Raw genomic sequence first — 20,617 nt, forward strand, 5'->3', positions numbered from 1 at the left:
GACATGAAAATCAATAGAGGTCATATGCCAGTCATGATCAATGTTCCTATGAAGTTTCATGATCCTAGGCGTAAGCATTCTTGAGTAATCATCCGGAAACCATTTTACTGTTTTGAGTCACTGTGACCTTGACCTTTGACCTAGTGACCTAAAAATCGATAGGGGTCATCTTCCAGTCATGATCAATGTACCTATGAAGTTTCATGGTCCTAGGCGTAAGCATTCTTGAGTTATCATCCGGAAACCATTTTACTATTTCGAGTCACTGTGACCTTTGAATCGGTGACCTAAAAATCAATAGGGGTCATCTGCCAGTCATGATCAATGTACCTATGAAGTTTCATGATCCTAGGCCTAAGCGTTCTTGAGTTATCATCCGGAAACCATCTGGTGGACGGACCGACGGACGGACCGACCGACCGACACGTGCAAAACAATTTACCCCCACATCTTCGAAGGGGGGCATAAAAATAAATGCACAATGCCGTTCCGTTAAACTCGACCGGCTTTAAAATGTGCACACTTGTCAAATTCTATGCATGCATTTTTTTAAATCAAATACATACTATTCAAAACATCCCCAGTCAGGGGCAAATATTGTCGCTAATATGATATAAATTAAGAGAGAATATTATTGGTTTGAAAGTCTAATAACAAGAAAAATGATCTTGACATAGACGAAACATAGGCTTAACTACTTAAAATCTTTAAAGTGTATCCCACATGTAAAAGGCAACGATCATCTGAAAAAAAGTACAAATCATTGGAAACAAAATTTATTGAAATTCTTAAAACCTTTTATTGTACATTCATTTAAGCGATCTCGAATAACCTTGCAAATTCGCCTTGATGAAAGCCTGGTGATTTTTATAATGAAAAAAACAACATATTTTCATATAAATATAAACGCTCAATGATAACGACGTAAATTAAATTTTGCAGCCAGCATACATGTACCATGTCCGCGCGACTTTAAGGCTTACAGCGCCGCCCCTGATCAGACTGTGCGATTGCGCAGGCTGTTCTGGGGCTACGCTGGCCGATTATGACATAAGACCCATTTTCGAATGATGCTTCTCATGCAATGTTGCGCGTTCTAAGAAAACTGGGCATAATGCATGTGCGTGAAGTGTCGTACCAGATTAGCCTGTGCAGTCCGCACAGGCTAATCAGGGACGACACTTACCGCTTAAATTTGATTTTTGCTAAGAAGAGACTTCATTCAAACGCAAAATATCATAGAAGCGGGAAGTGTCGTCCCTGATTAGCCTGTGCGGACTGCACAGGCTAATCTGGGACGACACTTTACGCACATGCATTATGCCCAGTTTTCTTAGAACGAGACTCACAATGATGTGTGTGAAAGATAATGTCACATTTGATCTTGCCACGACTGAATCATCATTATGCCTCACACCACGTAAGAAGTTCAGGTCTCGTACATGGCTATCAAATATAGATTTATACCTGGATATTTATTACCCCGAAAACGCGTGGTGTTAGCACTAACTTTTCAACACTACTAATTAGGGTTTATTGCCCCGCTAGTAACTTCCAATTCCAGGAACCATGATTCCTAACCAACCGCTTGACAATGTAAGTACTAGTAATGATTATTTCAAATGCACATATTCAATTGCTAAACCTAATTTTCTATAACTGCTTTCAACATCGCCTTTTTCTCCAGTACCTATCGCTCCCTAGATGGTTAGAGAGTTATAAACAACGTGAATATTACTGCATCTTAAGGCATAACTTTCTCCGGTGACTCCTATATGTGACAACTAGAATCGATCGCTTAGAAGAAACTGTCCGCATCGATGTATACGGCAGGGAGAAAAAACGATCCAAAATAATTATACGGTTTGTATTGCGTGGGGTGGCAAAAATATAATTGTCTTTAAAGAGGCTACAGATGCATCGTAGAACAAAATATCACCAAGAAATTTTTAATTTTAATACTAGTTACAACCGTCATCAGTCTGATTCCTTGTTCATCGAGGTATTGTCTTAAAACTTTAGAAAATAACAATATCAGTTACAATGCTGAATAATAAAAAGCTTTTTTTATTTTAGTTAAAAAAACATGCTCTAAAATCAAATTTATCAACAAGATTAACAGGAGGCATATACATAAAAAGTAAAAGAGGTAAGTAAGCGCAAGTAAGTGCAAATACTCTATTTAACCCATTTATGCCTAGTGGACTCTCCCATCCTTCTAAATTGGATCAATTGATTTCCAAAATTAGGGATGTCTAGAATATATATTTCTATATTTAGAATATTTTTTACAGAAATTCCTTAAAGCAAACAGCGTAGACCCAGATGAGACGCCGCATGCCAAGGCTTTTTTCTAGACGCTAGGCATAAATGGGTAAAAATATATCGCCAGGTTAGATTGAGATCATTAAATAACGCATAAATGTGTCAATTAATAAGATATTTCCGTTTAATACAACGATCAATGACGTCTTCAGCATCCATTTACATTTCACTGCTAGAGCAACAATATCAGCGACCATAAAGCGGAGATTGGGTCTGCTATTCTTGGCAATTTATTGCGTTAAGAAAAAGGTCTTATCTAATGGATAATGAATTCCTAAACGTCTGAGAGCTTCAGTGCTATTAAATATAAACACAGAAATATCACCGGGAAATTATATTACGACCAATCTTAAATACATCCAAAATCGAGAAAGCATCCTATTATAGTCCATAAAGCGGACCGTGAGATAATGAAATATCAATAGACTCATCCAAAATATTGCCTTTCTGCCTGCAAGACTCTTAAACGGTGGGGAGGTTAAATACAGGATTTTGTCCGCTAAGAGAGTTCGAGCTAAATGGAGCAACGATTATCATACATTACAGCGAGCATACAATCTTAATACTTTTTAAACAGAAGAAAGTTTAGTGAATGAAAATGAAGAATAATGTTTCAGAAGTACCAGAATATAAACGATAGTTCAGTTGTATTCAATTGCATAAAATTTTCTGAAAACTCTTTCATGTAAACAATGCATGTACACTGTTGGAAATCCCAATTAGTCAGTGTAGATTCGTTCAAACCACACATAGACACAATGTTGCTTGTGCAATAAATACGAGCGAACGTGTCCGTGGGAACGTGTTCATCAGTAATTTGAGTCGCGTTCTGAGAAAACTGTGCATAATGCATGTGCGTAAAGTGTCGTCCCAGATTAGCCTGTGCAGTCCGCACAGGCTAATCAGGAACGACACTTTCCGCCTAAATTGAATTTTTGCTAAGAAGAGACTTCATTAAAACGAAAAATGTCATAAAAGCGGAAAGTGTCGTCCCTGATTAGCCTGTGCGAACTGCACAGGCTAATCTGGGACGACACTTTACGCACATGCATTATGCCCAGTTTTCTCAGAACACGACTCATTTGATTTTTAAAAAAACAGTGTTTGAGTAATTATATCATTAAACGACATTCCTCGTTCAAATGCATAATTTAGATTACGATTACAAGAATGAAATGGCGTCGGTAAAATGCTTTAAGCGCCACTATCCTGTTGAACACGTACCTTGAGCGTTTCGTAAAGGCGGATGATATGGGGATGGCGTATCTGAGCCAATATCCGGGGCTCCCGGTGAAGGTTCTCCTTTGTGTAGACCTCCTTGATCTTCCTCTGATCAATGATCTTTATTGCAACCTGAAAGATTAAGTTTTGCAATATAGGCACGTTCTTGTAATGAACCTTAAAACGCATAATGCAATAAAGTTACTTTATCAAAATGAACCTGAAAAGGCATACTGTAACAAAGCCACTTTCTTTCAATGAACCTGAAAACGCATTTTGCAATATAGTAAGTGTAATAGAATAAAACGTGAACATGCATATTGCAATATAGTCACTTTATTGGAATGAAACTTGAACATGCATATTGCAATATAGTCACTTTATTGGAATGAAACTTGAACATGCATATTGTGATATGGTTACTTTCTTTGAAAGAACCAGAAAACGCATATTGCAATAGCGATATGGTAATTTTCTTGAAAAGAAACTTGAACATGCATATTGCATAAAATAGTCACTTTCATAAAATGATACTTGGACAATCATATTGCAATAAGGTCACTTTCTTGGAATTAAACTTGGACATGTGTATTGCAATACAGTCACTTTCTTGGAATGAAACTTGAACATGCATATTGCAATATAGTCACTTTCTTAAAATGAAACTTGGACATGCATATTGCACTAAGGTCACCTTCTTTGAATTAAACATGAACACGCATATTGCAATACAGCCACTTTCTTGGAAGGAAACTTGAACATGCATATTGCAATAAAGTCACTGTTTTGGAAGAAAACTTGAACATGCATATTGCAATATAGTCACTTTCTTGGAATGAAACTTGAACATGCATATTGCAATACAGTCGCTTTTTTGGAATGAAACTTGAACATGCATATTGCAATATTGTTACTTTCTTGGAATGAAACTTGAACATGCATATTGTAATATAGTCACTTTCTTGGAATGAAACTTGAACATGCATATTGCAATAAAGTCACTTTCTTGGAAGGAAACTTGAACATGCATATTGCAATATAGTCACTTTCTTGGAATGAAAACTTGAACATGCATATTGCAATAAGGTCAACTTCTATAGCGACATATGTTTCTCATCGTTTAGCTCAGTTGTTATCAAAACTTGTTTCCGTAATTTAGTTGATAATTACATACATTATTTTCTGATCATTTGTGGCTAATTAAGGGTCGATGTCTCTCCGTGCGTATTTAAATATAAAGGTATCTAAAACACAATATTGATTCATAACGATGTGTGTGTGTATGTATTGTAAATTGTTGCCAATGGGAACGTTCTGTAACACTGTCTTTTCGCCGTATAGCAAACTGGATTTACGTTTCCCGATACTTGCGTTTATGTGACTTTAATTATCTGGACAATTCTAAATGATATCATAATTTCTGAAAACAACAATGAGGATGATGAGAAGATGATGTCGATTCTGATGATAAAGATGTTTATGGTAGTGATAATGGTATTGGTTGTGACCTTAAAATAATTATGATACAAATAATTATTATCGATAATAGCTATTGCACTGTTTATGGTAGTGGTCAGTTACACGGCATGGGCGATGATTTAACCTACTTATGCCTAGCGTCTAGAAAAAAGGCCTTGGTAAACAGCGTAGACCCAGATGAGACGCCGCATGATGCGGCGTCTCATCAGGGTCGGCGCTGTTTGCTTAAAGGAATTTTTGTAAGAAATATTCTAAATATAGAAATAAATACACTAGACATCCATAATTTTGGGAATAAATTGATCCAATTTAGAAGGATGGTAGAGTCCACTAGGCATAAATGGGTTAATATAACAACAACAACTATAATTACAGGCCGCCTTATGATCAATGCTAGGAAAAATATTAAAGTCAATATAAACAATACAACATGTACTCGACCAATCATGACAGGCTCCCGCGTGTTTACTTTTTTTCAAGGGTATCATATCCGTAATAACGTAAAGTGTTTTCTTATTGACTCTAACAACAGACATGTTAAAAGATCCACTTAAATGATACAGGGCAAAACCCTTGTTTTGCGAGGTTATTAACGTTGATTCGTGGTATTGTTTATTTGGGATTCGATATCCGGTTTAACGCGAAATGAGGAGAGTATGACTCGCAGTCGTGCGATGAATTTCTATTTTGAGAATTCGGTGGACTAAATAGACCCTTAAAACAAAACACGCTGTTGACACAAATGAAAAATTATGATCAGGCGTGACTTAACGGCGAAGGAAGCGGGTAATTAATGAACGACAACGTCATTTCGCTGTTATTCAATATTATCGCATTCTTAATACCATAGGATTTTATAAACAAGACGTATTTTGAACCAAAATGGAGACCGATAACACTCAGCACGATTACACTTATGACTCTGGCCCGTATGTCATAACACCCAAAATAAATTGCGAATATAAGCAGATGTATTACATCAATAATGCAACTTGTCCATTTTTGTCTAAGTAACATAATGTAGAATAATAACCTCCATAATATAGAAGACATGTACTATTATTTATCAAGTCCTATCTAATTGCTGCCCTTTTTATCATATGAGCACGGTCATTCGAAAATGGGCTTTGGCCATATACGCATAGCGCATACGAAGTTAAAATGCGGATTTTTGTTTTATTTATAATACATTCCCGTTCCTCGCATTATAGAACCATTCCAAAATCAGAATTATTGTGTTATAAATAAACAGCTGGATACGCAGATTGTGTCGTTTCACGAATGACAAATCATATCATGAAAACCAGTAAAGGCAATCTCAATAATAATGTGCAAAACTCGTAAAGGGCAGTCTGGCTTTCAAAATGTTATATTCATCATGGGGATGCTACAAATTCTGAAAGCAAACCATACATACGACAACAGCGTGTGCAGTGTAAGTGGATGCTTTTTCAAATAATCCCCAGTATTTGACGTCAAGTCTCAATTAAACAAACACATAGACGTTAGCACCGTTACGCGGTAAAGAGCTTTGGATTTCAGCTCCTTCAGATTGTCCTCACACATTCCGACCCGCTCACCGATTGTTGACTTTCCTTACCCCGCTCCCTTCTCGATAACATTCTTGGGACCCGGTCTTGTATCCAGGCAAGCATGTTAAAGACACATAATTCGCCACTGGTAGGCTCGAATGATCCTATCTCCTTGACGGATGTTGCTTATTTACACCTGTTACGTCCAGTGGTCGCGTGGACGACGCTCACGCTAATAGAGAATTTCGAGATATATATTTATTAATGACGAAAACAAACGTTGCAAACAAATTTTTGACTTGGTCAACTTCGACAGTATTTCCGATGGAGTGAAGCAACAAATGCGGTTACGCTTGATTAGTCATTGTCGGCTAAGTAACTACTTAAAACTACTTCGGATACTCTTAAGTATACTAAAAAGTATCCGGGTGAGGCAAAATATACTAAAACGTACACCGGAGTAAAGCCGGATGCCACAGGGATAATATGAACATGCGTGCTTAAGTGCCTTTAAACAAATAAGCCCCCCTGATCTTTTCAAATCCTTGCTGGAGGACTGATCATGACTTATTGTTTTGCTTCAAATTAACATAGCAACTTCGATGAATTGTGAAATCATGTGAATGTATTATTTTGATAAATATGTTTTCATAATAACTACCAGTTGATGGAAATATAACAGTAATTAATAGTTGCTCAACAAAGCATTCCCCATAGTGTGTTAAAGTGTGAGTATAATATATTTCATGTCTCCACCTTTATTATCCCCCGCCATAGGCGAAGGGATATTGTTTTGGCGTTGTCCGTCTTTCCGTCCGTCCGGCACTTTTGTGTCCGGAGCCATATCTTGGAAATGCTTTGGCGGATTTCTTTGAAACATGGAATGAGTATATAAATATGGATAAGAGGATAATGCACGCCAAATGGCATTGTACACCATCTGTTAATAACGGAGTTATGGCCCTTTGTATCTTCAAAAAATGCTTTTTTGAGTGTAAAATATAACACTTTTGTGTCCAGAAGTATATTGGCAGGGGATATCAATTCAACGAATTTGCTTGTTCTAACATGTTTTGGCCATTTAGATTTTATGTAAGTATTGCTTTTTAAAATACGTTTTAATAGTGATTTTGTTCAGGGTACTCGAGTTGACTTTCGGAATAAAGTTGTATTGCAACATTGTGCTGGTAAATCTTCTGTAGTAAATCCGTCCAGTTTGCTAAAACTTGTTGTTATGGTAAGGGTGTTATGGTACACTTTGTTGTGTTGTTGTGTCAGTGGTAATTTAAATTATAAATGTTGCAATAAATTTGTGTGTTACATATAAAGTGTTGTGTAATCCATTTCAATAATATCGAAAGTTTAAATTTGACATGGTGCTTCTCCGTTATGATATAAATATAAATTCACCACGCTCGTGTTATATACCGGTACTATAAAACAATTAAATTCCGTCATATAAATATGAAATCAAAACAAGATTACTTATGTAGACAAATTATTAATAAAAAGAGAGCCGAACTGAGGTAATTCTCAGAAGTGAATGGCATCAACAACGAGTTCAATTTACCATAAATAAAAAATCGTGTGCAGAGACTACATCGGGTTTCAACAAAATGAACATGTCAGGATATGAGCAAAAGAAACGATACGAATAATCTCGATTAATCCGTTTTAAATGACGTGACCGTTGTAAGAATTATACATTTCAAATTAACATTATTCATATTGACAACGTTATTGAAGTGTTAAAAGTTGAACGGTTAATTTGGACGTTCATTCGTACAACGATAAGTTTCTAGTTATTACTAAATTGATCAGCTCAATCAGTGTCATTTATAAAACCGTCTTGATTAAATCATAATTCAATAATGAACTTCATTAAATAACGCTGACCTGTATGTATAATACGAAAACTGGTCGCTATAACTGTACCTTTACAATGACACTCGCTGATAGCGAGTCTTTTGTTTTGAATTGGAAAAACGTTGTCTCACGACTACGTCACTTCCGGTTTAAACAAAAATGTCGACTCGATCGCAAAGTGTGAAAATTCGGCATGATTATCGGCTGAATACTCGCTGAATGCGATGGTTTTAAGCGAACTATGGCGTGGAATGCTTTAACACATTATAATCTCCCATAAAACTGCAATGTTTCAGCTTTTTAAAACAGGTCTGTTCTCCTTTAACTGAGTAGTACCCGAGTTACTTTTAAGGATTACCTGATCCGACGGTATTTTTAAAGAAGTCCCTGAGCCGACAATTACCAATTGAGCTGCATTTAATCTGAATTGTGTTACGTTTTCCATTAAGCAAGTTTGGCGTGTTAATTTATAATTTACGAATATGAATTTGTAATGCGCATAATATATACATGACACGTTTGGCCCGCATCCACAAATGCTCTTTCTGTTCATGGCTAAATGCAAAGACCTATATATTATTGTAATCTATAGGTCTTTGCTAAATGTTATGTTAAATAATGTTCTTGTTCGTATATTTACATATATTTGGGAACTTTTTCCAAAGCATACTATTAACTCTTTCAGTGCTGGAAGCGAATTTGAAAGGCCTTTGCAAACAGTTTGGATCCAGATGAGACGCCGCAGAACGTGGCGTCTCATCAGGATCCAAACTGTTTTCTATTCTGAAAGTATTTTTGAAACAAAATCGAAGAAAATGCTAATTTTAGAAATTCAGCAGACGACATTTAAGCAGACGATAAATTTCCCAGCATGCAAAGGGTTAAGATGAATTTGAGGTTCAGGTGCTTGGTGTTGGTCGGTTACTGTCTATCTTGTTTTTTTATACGACTTAACACGAAGCTTTTGCGTCATGTGAATACATGTACTTATTAAATTGCTGTGTTTGTGTCTGTAAACTCTAAACATCTATGAAAAGTGTAACTACAAATCACAAGGGTATTTGTTTGAAATTAAAGATCACTACCATCATCGTCTGTCTTTTCAAAGCATCGATCGCAAACATGTTATTTAATTTTCTAACAATGTTTTAAAACTTTACAAATGTTGAATGCATGCATACTGCAAAGTCGACATATTTTTAAAAAAATGATGAAATAGCACAATTTCTATATTAAAACATTGAAGTCATCCAATTAATTAATTTGCTTCCTCGTTAGTTAATTAATTATCTTATATTCCCCGCATAGGAGACAGATCAATAACAGCAATCGTACAAACATATTGTCAATTAACGACACGAGCAGGGAACAAAACCTCTGTTTTATGTTTTCCTAGCATAGAATTGGACTATAAATTACAATGTAGAGCAGAACAAATGGTAATGAATGCGTACGGTACTTTCAATCAAGGGTGTGCAATTGGTTTCCTGATTTGCAATATGACATACGCCGATTTGATAGTGAGGGCGATGATGTTTCAAACATCAACACATCAATAAAAAAAAATAATAACACAGGTGGCCAAATAACGGCTACAAAAACTATTAACGGCAGTCATGGCTGAAAAAGTGTAATGTAATGTATTGGGTATCAATTGATGTCACATCAGAGAAGCTATGCTATCCTACAAACGCGATTAACCCATTTATGCCTAGTGGACTCTCCCATCCTTCTAAATTGGATCAATTTATTTCCAAAATAAGGGATGTCTAGTATATTTATTTCTATATTTAAAATATTTCTTACGGAAATTCCTTAAGCAAACATTGCAGACACTGATGAGACGCCGCATCATACGGCGTCTCATCTGGATCTACGCTGTTTGCCAAGGCCTTTTTATAGACGCTAGGCATAAATGGGTTTACGGCATTCATGGTTGAAAAAAGTGTAATGTAATGTATTGGGTATCAATTGAGGTCATATCAGACAAGCTATGTTATCCTACAAACGCGATTAACGAATAACTAAATTACTCCCATATTTTGCCTAGTTTTAAGTTATGCTTACATTAACAAGCCATTTATCAGCATTTTCAAGCTATTGAAAGTTACATCAAGCAGACAGCAATCGTAGCGAATGTTTAGACGGATTATGGGCTGATCCTATTTTTATTGAACAGTTTATCAGCGAGTGCTCTTGGAAGTGAAGCGAACCTGTCGGGCTCTGGACTGCCCGGTATGGAATGTCTTAGTCAGCGGTAATTGTGTACACTGAACTCCATTTCTGAATTGTTATCAATAGAAATCTGCACAAATAGGGTATTTTTAAAGTGTTTTTTTTCTTAATAAATATTAAAGACGCTCTTCAGCTATGGTATCAATGAACAATTTCATAAGATAATTGAAGAAGGAGAACAAAGTCATATAATGTTCAATGTTTCGTTTGTTGTTGTTTTTTGTTGTTTTTGAATTGCTAACTGTCATCATTTTCAAAAAGTCCAATTATGGTAATGTTGCCCATGGTTTTCATTATCTGCACAGTATATTTCAGGCAGCGAAGTTACATGAAAGCAACAAATAGGCACAAGTAGCTCCATTTAAGTCTTGCTCTGAGAAAAGGACCTAATGAGAGTGTTTGAAGTCTCTTCCCAGACTAGCATTATCAGTGGACCTAATGAGAGTGTTTGAAGTCTCTTCCCAGACTAGCATTACCAGTGGACCTAATGAGAGTGTTTGAAGTCTCTTCCCAGACTAGCATTATCAGTGGACCTAATGAGAGTGTTTGAAGCCTCTTCCCAGACTAGCATTAGCAGTGGACCTAATGAGAGTGTTTGAAGTCTCTTCCCAGACTAGCATTACCAGTGGACCTAATGAGAGTGTTTGAAGCCTCTTCCCAGACTAGCATTAGCAGTGGACCTAATGAGAGTGTTTGAAGTCTCTTCCCAGACTAGCATTACCAGTGGACCTAATGAGAGTGTTTGAAGTCTCTTCCCAGACTAGCATTACCAGTGGACCTAATGAGAGTGTTTGAAGTCTCTTCCCAGACTAGCATTACCAGTGGACCAAATGAGAGTGTTTGAAGTCTCTTCCCAGACTAGCATTACCAGTGGACCTAATGAGAGTGTTTGAAGTCTCTTCCCAGACTAGCATTACCAGTGGACCTAATGAGAGTGTTGGAAGTCTCTTCCCAGACTAGAATTACCAGTGGACCTAATGAGAGTGTTTGAAGTCTCTTCCAAGACTAGCATTATCAGTGGACCTAATGAGAGTGTTTGAAGTCTCTTCCCAGACTAGCATTACCAATGGACCTAATGAGAGTGTTTGAAGTCTCTTCCCAGACTAGCATTAGAAGTCTGCATACTATTCAGGGACGACACTTTCCGCCTAGACTGGATTTTCGGTTACAATCAACTTTCTTTAAACGAACAATTCCATTAGACACGTAACTACACTCATTAGGCCTCGTTTTCAAAGAGCAAAGACTCAAATACAGTGACTAATGTCTATGTGATGCTTTTATTTACAATTACTTCCCTGACTGCAATATACTATACAGATAAGGAATGTGATACACGATATGTAACGCGCAATAAAACATTTAAAGTTTTTACGCTCTAGAAATGCATTTGTTTTTGTTTTGATATTGGATGAAATTCTTGTGAAAATCTCGCATTAAGCGATCAGAGAATATCGATAATGCACTAAGAAATGAGGATTAAATAACATAATTAAATTTTAAAGTAAGACCATTCTTGATGCACATTGAATGGCGCCGCTAAATGCTTCCCGGATGGATATAATAGCTCCGCATGTGCAGTTCCGGTTAGATTCACAGCGTTACAAAATCGATGGATGGATATAACTAAGACAAATACAGAACCATTACAAGAGGACGACCCATGAATATCCTTGTTTACTTAGATGACAAGACTAGCCCGGAACAATTGCTTTACTGCAATTTATTAACTTTTTCCCAGGACGAAGTCAATGTGTGTGCGAAGTGTTCCGTTATCTTTAAGACAGTATTACCAATTATGTTCTTTAAGTAAAACAACCAATAATTTTAGTCCGCCAATTCAAAAAGTAAAAAAAAATTAATAACGTGGACACTGAAAAACCGGGGTTAATGCATGTGCGTAAAGTATCGTCCCAGATTAGCCTGTGTTAAACATGGGCGAGACTTTCCGCCGATACTTGATAATACTTCCTCTTAACGAAAAATACACACACAAAAGCGGAAAGTTCCGTTCATGATACGCCTCTGCGGAGTTTTGCAGGTGAATCTGGACGACACTTTAAGCAGATGCATTAATCTCCGTTCCCGGAGCGAGACCAATGCCCCTTTTCTTGTTTCATCATACACAGTTATACTTGCTTCACGCATTTTCAGTTACTGGAATGAAAAAAAGTAGTTGGGCTCAATGTACACATTATACCATAATGATTGCGAATTGTATGTTTAACAAAAACAACTGTCGCTAGATAATACACTGTCTCCGGCGGGGTTCAGCAAATATTGATGCAGATTATGAAGGACTGACTGAATACACATGTTCGACATTTAATAAACAAATCCCACCACATTTAATATACAGTGCCGGGTAATAAATGTAGCTGCAAATGCAGACAAAAGTAATACACATTTTCTTTAATAAAATGTGTTTATCAAGTCCAGAGACTGATTATTTAAATTCCTTAATTCTATACAAGGAGACCGATCTTAGTTTGATCTATGGTTGGTTCTGTTGGCAGACCATCATGACTTCATGCATGCAAGCTTTGACATAAAATATTTCTTTCTAGAATCGATGGTAATTTAATATCACTTATTCACTCAAAGAATTACTTCAGGAAAAACACATGGGCTCATTTTCGGACCTTTTTTATGGCAATGTCGGTTTATTGCAAATAATATCGCCGATCTTGTTGTCGTTATTCGTAAATGATGTAGACTTTTATCAACAGAACAGAACTAACGGCAGAATAACGTTAGATCAATTGTTTATTTATGTCCTTCTCTTTTTGCAGGATGCTGTTATTTTCTCAGAAACTAAACAAAGGCTACAAGAAACGTCAAACAATCTATACGATGACTCATCATGAACAGAATGCGGTGAATCAAATTTAAATACAATTATCCCCCCCCCCCCTCCCTGTGTCATATATTTACATGTAAGGCGTCACCTTCAAAAAACATTGTAAAGTTACTAGTTAACATATCAAACGGTGATTTCAGTGTTTCCCGCAAAATGCGTATAGTGTCGGACTCGGACATAGTCGTATTGACTACAACTCAACTCGTATATGGTCATCTAGTCACGTACATATAAAACGAAATCATAGAATAATTTAAAGGTAGCCACCGGTCAGTCGTACCAGACTGTTTCACTAGGGCGCCTGCACCGATAGGTTGCCAGACTGTTTCACTAGGGCGCCTGCACCGATAGGTTGCCAGACTTTTTCACTAGGGCGCCTGCACCGATAGGTTGCCAGACTGTTTCACTAGGGCGCCTGCACCGAAAGGTTGCCAGACTGTTTCACTAGGGCGCCTGCACCGATAGGTTGCCAGACTGTTTCACTAGGGCGCCTGCACCGATAGGTTGCCAGACTGTTTCACTAGGGCGCCTGCACCGATAGGTTGCCAGACTGTTTCACTAGGGCGCCTGCACCGATAGGTTGCCAGACTGTTTCACTAGGGCGCCTACACCGATAGGTTGCCAGACTTTTTCACTAGGGAGCCTGCACCGATAGGTTGCTCATGACTATCACTACCGCCCACATGTCCGAGCAACCATCAAAACTGACATTTTCGGTCATTATTTCAGTAAAGTGAATTGAGAAATTGCTTCAATATTTATGGTAATGATCATTGTTCGGAAATGCTGATTGCTATTATCATAATTGTAATTTAAACAAGAACCATTATCAGGACAAAAAAAAGGATGATGTATGATTTTAATGATGGCGAGGGAAGGTTGAAGATGCTGTTTTTGTTAATGATGAAAAGTATGTTGAAGAGGAGGAGAAGCCTGAAGCGGAATAAGAGATAGACGTCGACACATGAATGGACAATAATGAAAATGGCGAAATTTGTGGGTTTTATTGCGTTGATTTTATTGGTGGTTGCGACATAAGATTACTTGGAATTCGATCTTATCTTGCGGCACTGATATGTCGTGCTGCTCTCCAGGTGCTACAGATGAACCAATCCAAGACATTGTCAGCGCCTTAGTCATTATCAGCCTCGTGTTTTGCAATTAATTATTAACGATCCACGCTTTTCTGCGCATACATGGATATAATACTCCTAGTACAACCTTTAGCAAACAACCTTCATAGCCATAAATTGTAAAAAATGGAATAATTGAACAGAGTGTTTACATCAAAAGCAATTATAAAGCAATTGTATAACTCTTTTGCAAGGGTAGAACCTACGCCAAGGTAATTCAATCCACACGTTAAACATAAATGTAACTGCTACGGTAACGTAGTATAAGTGCACCTACGGTGTCATAAAATGACAGTTGATTACAAACGTTCCAATATCGAAAGATGGTAACAACCAGATCGGTCTTTAACCCATTTATGCCTAGTGTCTAGAAAAACGGCCTCGGCAAACAGCATAGACCCAGATCAGACGCCACATGATGCGGCGTCTCATCAGGGTCTGCGCTGTTTGCTTAAAGGAATTTATGCAAGAAATATTCTAATTATAAAAATTAATTTACAAGACATCCCTAATTTTGGAGAATAAAATGATCCAATTTAGAAGGATGGGAGAGTCCACCAGGCATAAATGGGTTAATGCCTATTCCTCAAATTGCAAAATCCGAACATCCAAATCATTAGCGAGAAATACGATTACTTGTGGTAGCTTTTTTGGTGTACACAAATGATTAAACATCATGTTTATAGCAAATTGTCGAAATGTTTTAAAAGCTATGTCAGAGGAATAATTTATTACTAATAACTTTTTGTTATTAGGTCAACATCATTAATCTGTGTTAAAAAATAACTAAGCATGGGACTTGAATGAAGCAAATGCTTCTGAAATATAGTTAAAATCTGCAAGTTAAACGCATTTTACGACTCAACAGTGTGTGTATAGTCCGGTGTTGTATGGATTATTGGTCACGTGCCTTAAGCAGGTGTTAAGAAGGTTTGCACTTCCGTTTATATCTCGGAAGATCAATTATTCTTATACATTGGTATTGTCAGTACAAAGTGCGATCGGAAACATGCAAACGTTTTAACTGGAAACCAGTCCCCAAATATGCCCCAATATAGTGTTTTTGTTACATACAATTCGTCCAAAAATGTCGAGTGATGATGATGATATTGATGAAATGACAATGTTGCTGATAAGAATGCTGTTTATGATGATTGTGTTGATGGTGACGATGATGATATTCATAATGATGTTGACGACGATGATGACGATGATGACGATGATGACAACGACGATTATGATGAGGAGGAGGAGGAGGAGGAGAAAGAGGCGGCGTAGGAGGAGGAGGCAATGTTTCTCTGTTTCTATCTGTCATTGGGACTATTGTCTTGAATATATTGTTCAAATGTGTACAGCCGGTTAAAGACGAATGTTGATGACTTTACAAGTATTTTTTATTGTGTTATTTTACAATATTGCTTCAAAGTGATTTGCACCTGAGTCCCAATGAAATGTATACGCGGAAATACATGTACATTAAATATGCATGGGATTCCATAGGTCCAACCAAAGGCTACCCACAACAAATCGATACAACATATGAATGTCTAACCATTCGTTGCTGTTTTTTCCACGTCATATCGCTTACTTATTAGACTACTTGATTTATTTTATATTGATCCCAAAGAATGATTAATAACTAGTCTTTAGCTCACCGCGTATGCTTGTTCCTTTAATTGTTGCGAATTGTCTATAGATCTGCAGGGATCGGTCGAACTTTAAATGAAACTAAAAAAAAATATTAAATTAAAAAATATCTACACGTGTATTAACTGTATTTTATACAAAGATTGCATAACGTTTTAACAAGTATTTTATATACATATTGCACAAGGTTTAAAGAAGTAAGCCATTTTAAAATTAGAATTTTATTACATTGTACTCGAATGAAGTATGCGTGCTTCGTTTATTGTTGTATGTGTTTTGTACATGTGTGCGTTTAATGTAGCAGATATTTTTGTCGCACTGTTTGGTAGTTGGTTCCTTGTCGAAACTGAAGGATCACATGCTAAATTTAGCCGTAGACCGTTTGAATATTTAATTCAAACCCTTTGCGTCGTTCCATATCCAAATCAAACCTGCAGAAATTGACCAACACACTTTTTCGAATTCTTTATTATTATATATTTTATTATTATTTATTTATTTCTGGTTTTAACAGTGTTTAAGAAAGTGTACGTGTCCTTCACTTTGCAATGATAACAATGTCTTCACACTTCATTCACAAAACCGATGTTAAAGATAATTTAATGTCATCTCCTATGTCAATGGATATACATGTTTTTTTGTTTGACGGCTAAATGGTATGGTCAACAAGAGTCAGGTACCTATTGCATACTTTCTAGTTTAGGTACGTGCGTATCATGACTATGATTAAACTCTCTAAGGAACATACAGATTTAAAATCGTATGAATATTTAATCAGATAGTTCTAAATATGCATGCTCCATAGTTAAAATCGCCCGAATGCCTGATGAAATACCAGAAATAGAATGTATTGTTTTTAGAATGACACGTTGTTTTTTTGACACTGCTACTATTTTCGTTGTGTTATTACCTGTGACGTCATATGTAACTGCTTTTATTCACGATTCTCTCATAACAGTTAAAACCGTTCATTGGTGGATATATGGCGTGAATGTGTTCATGTTTTCTTGGAGGATATCTGGAATTATCAGCCAGGACCGCAGGGATCAATCTGGACCGCGATCGATCGCAAAGTTTGCGAGTTTTCTCTTGTCCAGAACAAAACAATACAAGATGCGGGTCGATATACCTCCATCTGCAATTAGCTATGAAATAGTGCAATCAACTGCGTGAATGAAACAGGACAAGAAAAAAGTTACATTTTGTTAGCACGTGTAAGGATTGTCTACACCTTGATAAATGTCAAAATGTATCAAATTTTGGAAAAAAAAATACTAATATATCAGTTGTTAATTTTTCTATACAATAATTAAAAAAATATATTGAAATCCATTACATCCCAGTTTTGAAGCTTTCCCCCCACTGACAACTGTTGATTAATTTAGAGATATGAACGAAACGAAACTTACTGCAAATGCTTCATAAAAACGTTACCAACTCTTCTATATACTTCTTGATTATTTGTTTCTTTTTTGGACACGATATGTGACCATTAAAACTACACGCACTGTGTATCGTCATAGAATATTCATTTTCTTCGTTGATTTCTATACCAACATTTTTGCATTCATTTCAACTTCTTAAACAATGTTATGACGTAATTTATGTGCTTTAATTTATTTTCCTATTTTAAGAGCAAAGCAGATAAGCTGTTAGATATTAAAACAACAATTTTGGTTACTTTGATGTCGAACCGTATTGAATATCGAAAATAGTAGAAATAAACATATAAAAATATGTTCGAAATGCAACTTGTGTTTCATAATAAAAGGTGTCGTTCTTTTTGCCATGTTTTTTCGTCATTGTGCGCCCTTATACTAAAGTGAACACACGAACACAATGTGCTGTTTACAAGAAATGCAATTTCAACCTTTCACAACAGTCCATTCCATCAATGTTACATAGTTGGGTTTAAGTATTAACGTATTCTACGGTAAATCGGGTTTCATTCAATTTGAATACTTTTTGCATTGTTTTGCATATAATCCCCGTCTGGGACTGCACCATAATTTCTGATCTGACATTTACGTAGACGAAGCACAATGTATTGTTAACTCTGTGTAAAATCTGGAAGAAAATCTATACAAATACGACCTGTGGTTTGTCGGGTTGTTTCTGAATAATATCACTGTGATGTAAAATTGCTGTCAGATATCTACGCAAAAGAATCTATGTGCCTTCGGTAATAATTCTGTCTTCTGATCGACGTGTATGTGAACATAGTCCATCTTTATGTCTTCGTCTTGGTATTTTTAAATTCATTCGGGCCGCGCTCTGTGAAAAGAGGTTTTAATGCATGTGCGTAAAATGTCGTCCCAGATTGGCCTGCACAGCCCGCACAGGTTAATCAAGGACGCCACTTTCCGCTTTTATGATATTTTTCGTTTCGAGAAAGTCTCTTCTTAGCGAAAATCAAGTTTAGGATTGCACATGCTAATCTGAGACGACACTTTACGCATAAATGTACATTAAATACGTTTACACACTTGTGCCTTAGAGTGTTTGGCAACAAACAACTAGAAACTTAGCTTATATAATAGATACAGTTGTAATAAGATCCTTTAGGCCTTTTATAAAAATAAAAATATACTTACTTGTATCTGAAAAATACCAATGCGAAGGTGTGTTTTTTTTAATAAATATAAATGTAAATTTAAAAGTACATAGTCCGTTGAAACTCTTGAATATTGAAAACATGCCCCATTTAGACAGGCATAAATGTCAATTAATATAATTATGACTTCTAAATTATAATTCATCCATTCATTAAAATTAATGTTATAACGTGGTAGGTGCTCAAGGTAAAACTCGCTGTATATCAGTAATAAACGCTAATTTCCAGGAAGATCTACTTGACTTCAAATGTCAACGATACGAAATACAAAATGCTCAAAGATTATGAACTTTTGGCTCTCGTAGACAATGTTCTCTTATTTATCAAGTTTAATTAGTGACCTTTTAAACAATTTATGGAAATCCAGACAGTATTTCGTAACAGCTATTTGTTATACTAATTTGTTTAATGTCATCATAAAATGGTATACTACATCATTTTAATTGCAAACCAAGAGAACATAATATTATTTTAAGGACAGTGGTACCTTATTTAGATAGACAAACATTACATTTAATTTATGATTGTATGAATAGTCTTATTGCAATTTCACGCACGTGCAAATTTTGTTGAACAAAACAAGTATTGATGAACAATGAGAAAAAGTCCATACACTTATATTGTTTCTTTTTAAAATATTAAATGGTATAATGCAAAAAAAATATGACAGAAACGTGTCGAAAACAAAATAACACCGACTAATTCTACTTTTCTTTAATTACATCGAGTGTATCATATTATTTATGCGCTAAATTTATAATTACTGATAATAATGAGAATGGTATGATGATGAATACATGCCAGGTATACTTTAACTCGTAAACGATATTTGTTTGTTTTATATTAAGCAATTTATGCCTAGTGGACTCTCCCATTCTTCTAAATTTATTTCCAAAATTAGGGATGCCTAGTATATTTATGTCTATATTTAGAATATTTCTTACAGAAATTCCTTAAAGCAAACAGCGCAGACCATGATGAGACGCCGCATCATGCGGTGTCTCATCTGGGTCTACGCTGTTTGCCAAGGCCTTTTTAATAGACGTTAGGCATAAATGGGTTAAGCAATTGTCACATTGTAAAGTAATTATGTTAGTGTAAACAATTTAAAAATAAAACCTCACTGTGAGCAGAATTAAAGTATTCTTAATTCAACGTCAAAATATGACGCCAACTTAAATGCCGGCATGAATGAATCATCAAAACATGAAGATATCAGTTGCCATGACAATCTTACCTTGCAGGCCGTGACCATGTGGGTGGCCAGTTCCACCCTTGCAAAGTTTCCCTTCCCCAAGACCACCCCGTCCATCACATAGCGCCCTATACATTGTATCTTTTTCCCCATGATCTCTGCGATACCCGGACGAGTGCTAGTTGATGCCACAATTCCCACGTGCAGCGGCGCTTTGGCCACAGGCGTGTTTCGTTCCAAGATGTGATTTCATACTTCTTTGAAATTTGAAATTTGAAAATCTGAAAATTGTTTTTACTCGCGAGTGTGCGTTTATATTTAGAGATAATACATCGTCCGTTTGTGTATATGCAGACGCGTGATGTAATTAACATTATTTGTAGTTGCCCATGATATTGTCTTTATTCGATGACACGCCAATCGCTTATCAGTTCCATACCTCGCAAAACACTAGGCGTTAATAGACCTTTAAAAATATTTTTAAATGTAATACAGAATAATTCGTGATTG

At 36.2% G+C, this 20,617-nt stretch overlaps 1 protein-coding gene across 1 annotated transcript in view; it reads right to left on the reverse strand.

The window, feature by feature from the left end:
- Window positions 1-20,260, reverse strand: part of LOC127862351 (serine/threonine-protein kinase fray2-like) — a 117,121-nt gene extending 96,861 nt beyond the window's left edge. Inside the window, 2 exon segments of the mRNA XM_052401440.1 lie at window positions 3,550-3,678; window positions 20,150-20,260. Coding sequence (XP_052257400.1) covers window positions 3,550-3,678; window positions 20,150-20,260 — 240 coding nt within the window.
- Between the last annotated feature and the right edge of the window lie 357 nt (window positions 20,261-20,617).

This window comes from Dreissena polymorpha, chromosome 16, assembly GCF_020536995.1.
Source record: "Dreissena polymorpha isolate Duluth1 chromosome 16, UMN_Dpol_1.0, whole genome shotgun sequence".
Taxonomy (NCBI): Eukaryota; Metazoa; Mollusca; class Bivalvia; order Myida; family Dreissenidae; genus Dreissena; species Dreissena polymorpha.